We start from the raw sequence: 11,017 nt of genomic DNA, 5'->3' as shown, positions 1-11,017 counted from the left end.
CACACAGGTAATTAACAGGAGATTTAAACCAATTCTTTTCATTCCCCTTCATCAAGTTAGATATATCTCTTTGAAAATGCATTATTACTTAGCTCAGAATATAAAAATTTCATTTAAAAAATCATGAAAATACTTCTTGAATTTCTTCATGTTGCTTCATTTATACCAAATTGTCATCAGTTTCTGTATTTTTGCATTTCAAATTTTATTTCCACTTTAAAAATCTCCCTTTTTAGTGAGAATGTCATAAATTCTAAGTTATGTTCTCTGTGGTTTTTATTTTTTCAATATTGTATTAATTGAGAGTTTTAGTTTTTAATTTATTTGATTCTTTATATTTTTGATTCCTTCTTTCTTTTTCTTTTCCTCCCTTCTTTCCTCTCTCCTTTTCTTCCTCTATCTTTCTTTTTCATCTTTTCCCCCTTTCCCCTTCCCTCCTTCCATTTTTCCTTTCTTCCTTGTTTTGAAATCTTTTTCTATTTTGTTTTATAACCCTAGAAAGTCCTCAGGATTGTCTATTTGATCAGTAAATTTTAATTCATTTCCTTCTGTTCTGGCTTCTGTGTTTTTATTCATTTCCTCCCTTCCTTCTTTCCAGTTTAATGAGCTTCTCCTCTAATTTATTTTCTTGTGAGCTAGCTTTTGACTTTGACTTTTTCCCTTGATCTTTACAGCCTTCCCCTAATTGCTGCTACTTTTCTGTTTCCTCCAAAGTCTTTGGTATCTCCCTACTTTTCATTGTTGCACTGATCTCCGTAACTCCATTTCCTTAGCCTCCATGAGCTAGTCCCTTTGCAGAGTAAACTGTAGAAAAAGAGAGAGAATTGGTTCTAGTTCTAAATCTGTATGTTTGTGTATGTTTGTGTGTGTGTGTGTGTGTGTGTGTGTGTGTGTGTGTGTGTGAGATCTGTGTGTATAAGATCAAACAATTTTATTGGGGCACCAGTATAATAGACCGAGTTAGATTATACTGGAATTCTCAAAGTAGTCCCTTGAACATAAGAGGGAAAGGTCAAATTTGGGCTTTCATGTAAGGAATATGAATTCAATCCTCAAAGCTCTAAGCTGGTATTACCATCAAAGAGATATGAAGTCCAGAAATTGATTTCTAGCTACTTCAGTTTCCTAACCTGAGCACATATTCAGTAACACTAGAAATGATACCTCTACCTAATATCTCTCAAGTCTCCAGGGACCTAGGAGTTTTATGGGTTTCCTAATTGTTTGGAGCAATGTGATTACCCCTCTTACATTTTATATGAGGGAAGAGATAATTTGGATAGTGTTGGTCATGTTTCATTAATGAGGTGACTGAAAAACATCATTGCAAAGGGACTTCCCCAAGGTCATTCAATGAGTTGATGGAACAATACCATAGTGAAACCTGATATTTTTACTACCATCATCAGAAACTGTCAGAAATTCTGTCTTTGCTTATATGACTTGATATGCTGAAGAAAAAGTGAACAGTTCAGTCAAAAAAAAACAGTCTTTTGGTCTGTCTACTCAATAATTGGCATGGATTTCTAATATGATTTTTTTGTGATATTTTTTGGATGAGACTGGGATAGAACACTTAATCCTGACTTTGCTATGTATAATCATGTATGAGCTTGACAGTGTCCCTTAGAGTCTCAATTTTTTCATCTATCAGATGGGGTTGTAGTGGATATCTTCTAATATTCTTTCTGTTTCTAAATGCAAGATTCTATAAATAACTAAATCCCCAGCATAGAAATATATACATTTTTCCTACCCACACTCTCCCAAACATTAATTGTGAAATATAATGAGTAAAGAATTCATACAAAATTGCAATAATGAAACAGAACCAGTATAACCAGATCATTTAAAATTATTTTTATTAAGAAAACTATCAAACTAATTGAATAATTCATTTTTCAATCATTTTGAGTCATTAAGAATGGTTAACAAGTTTTCTTTCAATTTAACAATGTTCTACTTATATTAATATAAGCTACTAAAACTTGTCTCCTCTAGTAATTAGGGAAAAGGATTATCTGAAAATAACCAGTAGGTCATTAACAGAATCAAAAGAATACATGCAAACATCTCTTCTCCCTGGAAAGCATTACCTTATCACTTCTTTTTTAACTTTCAAATCAATTGATGCATTGAAAAAAATATATACCTATCATATGATCAAGACATCAAGCCATCTCTGCCATCAGAGATCTTCCATTCTCCTGGTGACTAGAAAGTGAGAGGCTTATATTTTATTTGGGGAAAATGAAATTCTCTCCTTTTTTTTCTCTCTGCTCTTATCCTATGGGATAGCTTATTCAAAACTGAGTATCAAAATGAAGACTTGTCCATAGATGAAATATTCTTTTGATTTGAATGTCAGATAATCTTAAAATCAGGAAGACAAATTCCAAACCAATGCATACTGGTATATGTGACAGACAGTTTTTTTTGCAGTGATCTCTCAATAAGTGAGACCATATTCTTAAGAATTGTTAATATTCATTGGCAAACTGAATCTCAACACTGAGAGTTCTCCATATTAATAAAATCATAAAGGTAGACTAAGGTAGATAAAAGTTGGATAGATAGACAGACATGGATGAGGATGGAGAAATGAATGAAATGTTCCCTTGTCTTCTTTAATGTAAGAGCCCAGAATATACTTTATTTTTCATCAATGCTTCTTAGAATCCTTGGTGTCACTTTTTATATCAGATCTGTCCTAATCTGGGACATATTTCTACTATTTCTCTACATGAAAATATCTACATCTCCTAATAGAATGTAGTTTTCTTGGTGGCATGGACAGTTTTCCTCATTTTTTAAAAAAAATCCCTAGCCTAGCATACAGTTTGACCCCAAATAGATAGGTAGAAACATGATAGCTAGACAAATCTATCAGACTCTGAACTCCAAAAGGCAAATATAAAGATAGTATGGTATGTTGTATCAAGAAAGCTAGGAAGGCCTGGGTTCAAGTATTATTGCCACCACCAAATACTGGCCTTGTGAGACTGGTCATGTCATTGACCTTCGCTTTTCTCTAAGCATCTCTTTCTGTACGTTGCGGAAAAGGTGATGCTCTACATTGATATAGGGATGTTCCTCATCTTGGGGTTTTCTTTATTGAATTACTTTGAAAACAAACCATGTAAGGAGAATATATGGGTAGGGGAGTAGGTTAGGTGTAGAAATGGAAAGGGACTGGTTGGGGCAGAAGATTTGTCCTGAGGGGTTGCGAGATTTGGTTTGTCCTTCATTTGGATTTGAGGGAGGAGGTGCTAAGTTAAGTCACCAGTCCCACTTTCTACTCTAGAGTCACCTGAATCCAGGGGTCATATGTGAATCAAGACTACTGGCAGTGGTTCTGGGTGCAAGGTAATCAGGGTTAAGTGATTCACCCAAGAACCCACAGCTATTAAGAGTCAAGTGCCTGAGGCTGGATTCAAACTCCTGTCATCCTGACTCCAATTCCAGTGCCCTATCCACTGCTCCACCTAGCTGCCCTGGTTGCAAGAGAATTTTAGAAGCATCATTCAGTGTTTTTCCAAGGCAAATACTAAGTAATGCAAAAACATGTTGACATGGCAAATCCAAAAGCAAACACACAACCCTTGCTTTCAAGAAGTTCACAGTGGACTTGGACTCGGGAAAAACTAACTTCCCTATGTACAAATGTGACCTCAGATACTTACTAGCTATGTGACCTTGGCAAGTCACTGACCTGTGTTTGTCTCAGTTTCCTCATCAGTAGAATGAGCTGAAGAATGAAATGGCAAAAAATACTGTAGTATCTTGGCCAAGAAAACCCCTATGGGGTCATAAAGAATTGGGTAAAGCTGAAAAACAACTGAACAAAAAAGGATAAAATGAAAATAAGCTCAGAGGAAAGACACTTAGAGCAAAAAAAAAGGCCAAGAAAGACATCATCCAGAAGTTGGGAACTTTGAGATGTGAAGAGGGAGAAAGTTGCAGGCTTGGAAGCCAGTTAGAAATGTCTAGTCAGAAGATAAAGTATTTGGGGAGAGGATCAGAAAGGATGCTGGTGGCACTGAATCACAAGGAAATCGGATGTAAGGAGACTAGAAAGGTAGGAGGGGACCAATTTGTGGAAGAATTTCAGTGCTTAAAAAATAATTTTGTATTTCATCCTGTTGATGATAGGGAGCTACTGGAATTTGTTTACTAGGAAGTTAATATGTTCAGATCTGTTCTTTAGAAATATCAATTTAATTGCTAAATGGAGGATGGAGACTTGAGACAGGAAGACTAACCAATTAGTTCTTGAAGTAATCCATAGGTGAGGTGATGAGGTCCTGCATGAAGGTGAGACAATGCCAGAGGAGAGAAAGGGTCATACAGAAAATGTTACAAAAAGTTGATTGCAGTGGCAATGCTGATCTGGTCCACTTTCCCACTGTCATTGGTTTCTAGAATAGTGAATCCCAGAGAGTGATCTCAATTGTCCATTGATTCTCACCATTGTACAAGTTTTTGGTACAGCCAAGTTAAGTATTCATCTAATTCATCTGAGACTATTTAATAAGAAATCTAACCCAAACTCTTTGTCATTTCAGGATGATGCTGAAAAGGAGAAGGCCACAGCCAAGGCTCTGGAAGATGTCAAAGCAAACTTTTATTGTGAGCTGTGTGACAAGCAATACCACAAACATCAGGAGTTTGACAATCACATTAATTCTTACGACCACGCCCACAAGCAGGTAAGTTGAATTGGTACATAAGTGTCATTTTTGCTATTTCAGGCCTCCATCAAAGCTGGCTGTTTCTTATATATCTTTTGTTTTAAAAAGTTGTGTTTTATTTTTCTAATAATATGTCAAGTTGGTTTACAAATGTTTTCAAATAGTATGGTCCTTTTTCTATAAGATTTGATTTTTCTTAAGGTCTTAGTAGAAATTACTTTAAGGGAAATAAGATGAGACCTTTTGGCTTTATTCATTCTCTATAGTCTGGTGCTGTCCTCTTAAGCTTTGAATGTTCTCTCTCCTCTGTTCTATCCACTGATCTCTTTAGCTTCCTTAAAGTCCCAACTAAAATCCATCTTCTCAGGAACTCTTCCTTAGCCCCTGTTAATTCCACTGACTTTCTTCTTAATTATTTCCTACTTTTGTTTTATAGCTTGCTTTGCATATATTTGTTTATATGTTATTTCCTCCCATTTAATTGAAAGACTCTTCAGGGTAGGGATATCTTTGGACTATTTTGAGTCTTTGATGCTGGCCTACCACATAGTTGGACCTTAATAAATGTTTTTAAACTGAATTGAAGTAGCAGATCTAGGAGAACTCATAGTAAGCACCAGGTTCCAAGGATTTACTTCAAAGTTTGATGCTTTTTTTTTTATTAGAGGTTTTATTATAATTATGGAGTGGATACAAAGAAACCATTTTTATTTTCGGAAGTTATAGCTTTCACTTTAAGCAGTTGGTCCATTTTGTAATTTGATAATAAAATTGATTTTTCTTGCATTTTATGTGTCTATGAACCCAGCTTATGAAATTTCACAAGGAAAACAAAAAAGATAAAACCTGATTTTTGTTGATTCCTCTACAAATGGCAAATACTTTCTAACTAGTCCCTCTATTTCTTAGCTTTTAGTGTGAATTCTTTATTAAATTAATTTGCCTGTCAATATTGCACTCGATTATTAAAGAAACCTGAATTGGCACATAAATTAAAAGAAAGTACCTGGATAAAGATGCTTGAATAACTATTAACACAGTTAGCATAACAATAAAAATTAATTCCCTATGAGGCTGTCTACAAGTCATAAACTTCTTCTGGCTGTAGCTACAAGTTTATATAATGCTCAAATAATTCATCACTACACTCAAGAGAGGCAGAAGTCCCTCTCTACCCCATACAAAGCCTGGTTCATCTCAAATTAGCAAAACACTGCCCCAGCTCCCTGCTCAATTAGTGTATAAAACTGTCTGTCATAAGACAAAACCCATTCACTTTCAGCTTCTTCACATAAGAAGCTAATCCCTTTAATCTCCATTTGTCTCACAAAAGGATTTGTTCCCCCTCCCCCAAGTAGTTCATTTCAGTGTCAGACTTCTCTCAAAATTTAACCTAGTCCATTTTTAAAACATGTGACTGTGTTCTCTCCATGCTGGTCTGTTTGGAAAGATTTGACCCAAAAGAAGTCCTGTTTCAATGTACTGAATCTAAGGGGCAGTGACCTATGATCTTTAGAAGGAATTCAGTCCCATGAATGGGATAAACTGGGTGGGTTGATTTCAGGTCATGATTTCTGTTGTCATTTGTTATGATTTGCTCTGGTTTGACGCATGGCCACCCATGGCCCCATGGCCCCAGGTTGATATCTGATTCAGTGTTTGAATCGGAAAGAATAGAATTAACAGGCTGGACTATCTTGTCTTTTAATTTCCATTTAAAACATTAGCAATGGATGAACAGAGCATGGTGAAACTGAAGGCCCAGTAATACCAGATGCCAGATGGTGGTTCTCTCTCTAATCTGCCTCTTGGCTTCTCATCTGAAATTGAGGTTCAGTGGCATGTGAAGCATAGGACTCTAACAAATCAGAAGTGATGGAGCTTGCCATATTCTGTAACTCTACACTGGGATGCCTCACTTGGGGGAATTCTTTTGGTACTTGTGCCTCTATGCTCTTTTAGAGTGTAAGGCTTAGAAATCTGCAACCTAGAATATATATAATAGCACGAAAGATTCTTTTCTAAGTCTAGAATGAGGTTACAGGAGGGAGTCCAGTCTTTATCTGGTAATATGATTTTTGTTTTTATTCATTCAACAAATATTCATTGATTGGCTACTATGTTCAAGGCACTCTAATAAGAAAGGTAAAAAATATCTCCTTTAATTTGGCTCCTACTATATTTTCATATTTCTTATTTCATTGACTTTTAAATGGTTCAAGTTGTTAACTTGGGTTGAATTATGATTTGTGCTAATTAGGTGAAAAACAATCCATAGTATCTTGAAACTAAATATGATCCTATGGGTTCTAGAAACAAAACTCTCACCTGATGCAGGAATTGCCTGCAATTCATTTAATTCTACTTGAATACTTCCAACAAAGGATATCTTATCACTGGCAAGCCTAAGCCATGCCATCACTGGAAAGGTCCAAGCAATATAGGGAATAATGTCTAAGTACTAGAAATGCCAATGGGAGGGGAGAAGAAGGAAACAAGGAAAGGAAGGAAAGAAGGGAGGGGAGAAAGAGGAGGAAGAAAAGAAAGGGGAAAGTGTTACTTAATTCAATTGAACTTCATTTGCTGATTTTAAAGCCAATTTTTTTTAATTGTAGAAATTGTAGTATTCCAAAACCGGAAAGGACAGGGTGTCCAACAGAATATCAAGCAGAAAGAAATTGCAAAAACATAGACTGTTATAAGAGAGAATCATAGAGTGTTAGAGCTGGAAGGGGCCTCGGGACACAAATATTAGCCATGGAAAGACACCTCAGAACCAAGAATTTCAGAGCCAGGAGATTCCTCAGAACAGAGAATGGTAGAACCAAAAGATAACATCTAATCCAATGACCTTAGGACATGAGGATCATGAAGGGAAGTCTGGAAGGAGAGAGGAGATCATAGCTGGGCTGACTGAGTTGGGCACACGGAGGGGAATGTGGAGAGAGGGAAGGCTCTTCTGCCCCAAACTACTGAATAGTGGTGGTGCAGGCAGGGAGTTTTGAGCTGGTTTGATGTAGCTGAGTCTCAGGTCTTTTGTGCTAACTGTTCCTTCCTTACAGCACTAGGCCAGTGTCCTGATTTAATTTCCTATAGTTTTTATTCCCTATTTCTTTCCCTAGCGTTGGAATCCATTGAGGACAGGGACTTGGATTTCCATTTCTCTGTAGTCTGCATAGTCTACATTGAGCACATTCATGAATACACAGAAGACACTCAGCCAGCCCTTTGTTGAATGAGCTATGGAGAGGCAGTGGACTGTGCTGGAAGGAACAAAGGCTGAGTTAGGAGGATTGTGGTTCCAGTCACAGCTAGACTCTAGCAAAGAAATAATTTCTAATCTTAGATCAATTCACTTGTTGAGAAACCTTTAGCAAAGCTCTTCTCTATGGTCCTCTTTTTCCTCATTTTTTCTTTTAGGTTTTTGCAAGGCAAATGGGGTTAAGTGGCTTGCCCAAGGCCACACAGCTAGGTAATTATTAAGTGTCTGAGGCTTGATTTGAACTCAGGCACTCCTGACCCCAGGGGCAGTGCTCTATCCACTGCACCAGCTAGCCACCCCTTTCTCCCCTCATTTTTAAAATGATTGATTTGGAATAGATGTTATCTATGTCTCCTCCAGTTCTACCATTCTCCTCTCTAAGATCCACGCAAATCCGAAATTCTCTATTCTAAGTTCCCCTGCTGCTCTAACCTTCTGATTCTATGCTCTAAGCCCTTTTTAATTTAAATATTTGTTTGTTTCTTTCTAACTACATACAACAATAATTTCCATCGATCTTTTGTTTTTCGCAAGATTTTGAATTTTACATTTCCCCTCCTTCCCTTTCCTCCCCACCCCTTCTCTTGACAGAAAACAGTCTAATATAAGTTCTAAGGTTTAATTTTGCTAAACATAGATCCATATCAGTCATGTCATGAAAGAAGGATCAATCCAAATGGAAGAAAAAAATTAGAGAGAAAAAAGACATAATAGATAAGACAACTTTTGAAAATTGAAGCTATTAAGCTTTGGTCTGCATTTAAACTTCACAGTTCCTTTTCTGGATATGGATGTTATTTCCAATCCAAGTCTTTTAGAATTATCTTTGATTATTGCGCTGCTGAATTGAACAAGACCATCATATTTGATCATCACCCTATGTTGTTGTTGTTGGTATATTCAACGTTCTTCTGGTTCTGCTTGCTCATTTCACTCAGCATCAGTTCATATAAATCTTTCCAGGCTCTAAGGCCCTTTCTAGTTCAACATGAGTCAATTGATTTTGGCCAAAGTACTTGACTTCTCTGGCTTTCGATTTCTTTATTTCCCCCATTTTAATTGATTAATTTATTGTTGAGTTTTACAATTTTTCCTTTACTCTGGCTTCCCTCCACCCCCCCCCAGAAAGCAGTCTATTAGTATTTACATTGTTTCCATACTATCATTGATCAAATCTGAATGTGTTAAGAGAGAAATCATATCCTTAAGTGAAAAAAAATATAAGTGATAGCAAGATTACATAATAAGTTAACTTTTTTTTTTAAAATTAATGGTAATAGCTAGTCTTTGGTCTTTGTTCAAACTCCACAATTCTTTTCCTGGCATTCTCCATCGCAGATACCCAAAAATTGTCCCTGATGAGATGAACAAGTCTATTAAGATTGATGTTCTTCTGGTTCTGCTCATCTTGATCAGCATCAGTTCATGCAAAACCTTCCAGGCTTCCCTGAATTCCCATCCATCCTGATTTCTAATAGAATAATGGTGTTCCAGTGCATACATATACCCCAATTTGTCTAGCCATTTCCCAATTGACAGGCATTCACTCAATTTCTAATTCTTTGCCACCACAAACAGGGCTGCTATGAATATTTTTGTACAAGTGATGTTTTTACCTTTTTTTCATGATCTCTTCAGGGTATAGACCTAGTAGTGGTATTGCTGGCTCAGAGGGTATGCACATTTTTGTTGCCCTTTAGGCATAATTCGAAATTGTTCTACAGAAAAGTTGGATGAGTTCACAGCTCCACCATCAATGCATTAGAATCCCAGATTTCCCATATCCCTTCCAAGATTGATCATTGTCTTTTCTGGTCATATTGGCCAGTCTGAGAGGTATACAGTGGTACCTCAGAGATGTTTTAATTTGCATTTCTCTAAAGAATAAAGATTTAGAACAATTTTTCATATGACTAGAGAGTTTAAGAATAAATGGATTGTTCCTTAAAATGATAAGCAGTACCTATCTGCATATAATGCTATGGGGATAAGCTAGAGGTATTCCCAATAAGATCAGAAGTGAAAGAAGGATGCTATTATCATCACTACTATTTAATATTGTATTAGAAATGTGAGCTTCAGCAAAAAAGAGAAGAAAAAAGAAATTGAAGAAATTAAAATTGGGAAGGAGGAGACAAAACTCTCACTCTTTGCAGATGACATGATAGTATGCCTAGAGAATACCCAAAATCATCTAAAAAACTACTAGAAATAATTATCAACTTTAGCAAAGTCACAGGATATAAAATAAACCCTCATAAATCCTCAACAATTCTACTTATGCCTAGGAAGAGGCAGCAGAAAGACCTAGAAAGAGAAATACCAATTCAAAGCAACCTCAGACAATATAAAATACTTGGTGTCTACTTGCCAAGGTAGACTCAGAAACTTTTTAAAAATAATTACAAAACCCTTCTCAGAGAAATAAATCAGATTTAAATAACTGGGTAAATATCAACTGCTCATGGATAATCCGAGTTAATATTATAAAAATTACAATTCTACCTGAATTAAACTACCTGTTTAGTACCCTACCAATGAAAATTCCAAAAAAAAAAAACTTTAATGAGCTAGAAAAAAGTTGTAAGTAAATTCATATGGAGAAATAAAAAGTCAAGAATTTCCAGGGATTTAATGAAAAAAAGAGTGAAAAAAGGAGTCAGCTTAGCCCTACAAGATCTAAAATTACTTTATAAAGCATCAGTCATCAAAACTGTCTGGTATTGGCTAAGAAATAGAATGGTGGATCAGTGGAATAGACTAGGCAATAGCAGAAAATGATTATAGTAATCTGCTGTTTGATAAACCCAAAGAGTCCAGCTATTAAGATAAAAACTCTCTTTGATGAAACCTGTTGGGAAAATTGGAAGTTAGTATGGCAGAATTACATTTGACCAACATCTCACACCCTATACCAAGATAAGATCAAAATGGGTACAGGATTTAGATAAAAAAGTAAATATTATAAGCAAAGTAGGAGACAGATGAATAGTTTACCTGTCAGATCTATGGGAAGGGAAGCAGTTTATGACCAAGGAAGAGATGGAGAATATCATTAAAAATA

General features: G+C 36.0%; 1 protein-coding gene across 1 annotated transcript in view; it reads left to right on the top strand.

Annotated features, from left to right (window-relative positions):
- Positions 1-4,027: 4,027 nt before the first annotated feature.
- Positions 4,028-11,017, top strand: part of LOC141494047 (zinc finger protein 804B-like) — a 69,905-nt gene continuing 62,915 nt past the window's right edge. Inside the window, 2 exon segments of the mRNA XM_074195225.1 lie at positions 4,028-4,078; positions 4,566-4,709. Of these exon segments, the coding sequence (XP_074051326.1) occupies positions 4,028-4,078; positions 4,566-4,709 (195 nt within the window).

Source organism: Macrotis lagotis, chromosome 7, assembly GCF_037893015.1.
Source record: "Macrotis lagotis isolate mMagLag1 chromosome 7, bilby.v1.9.chrom.fasta, whole genome shotgun sequence".
NCBI classification, from domain to species: Eukaryota; Metazoa; Chordata; class Mammalia; order Peramelemorphia; family Peramelidae; genus Macrotis; species Macrotis lagotis.
The sequence above is the reverse complement of the archived record's forward strand: the minus strand, read 5'-3'. Positions and strand labels throughout refer to the sequence as shown.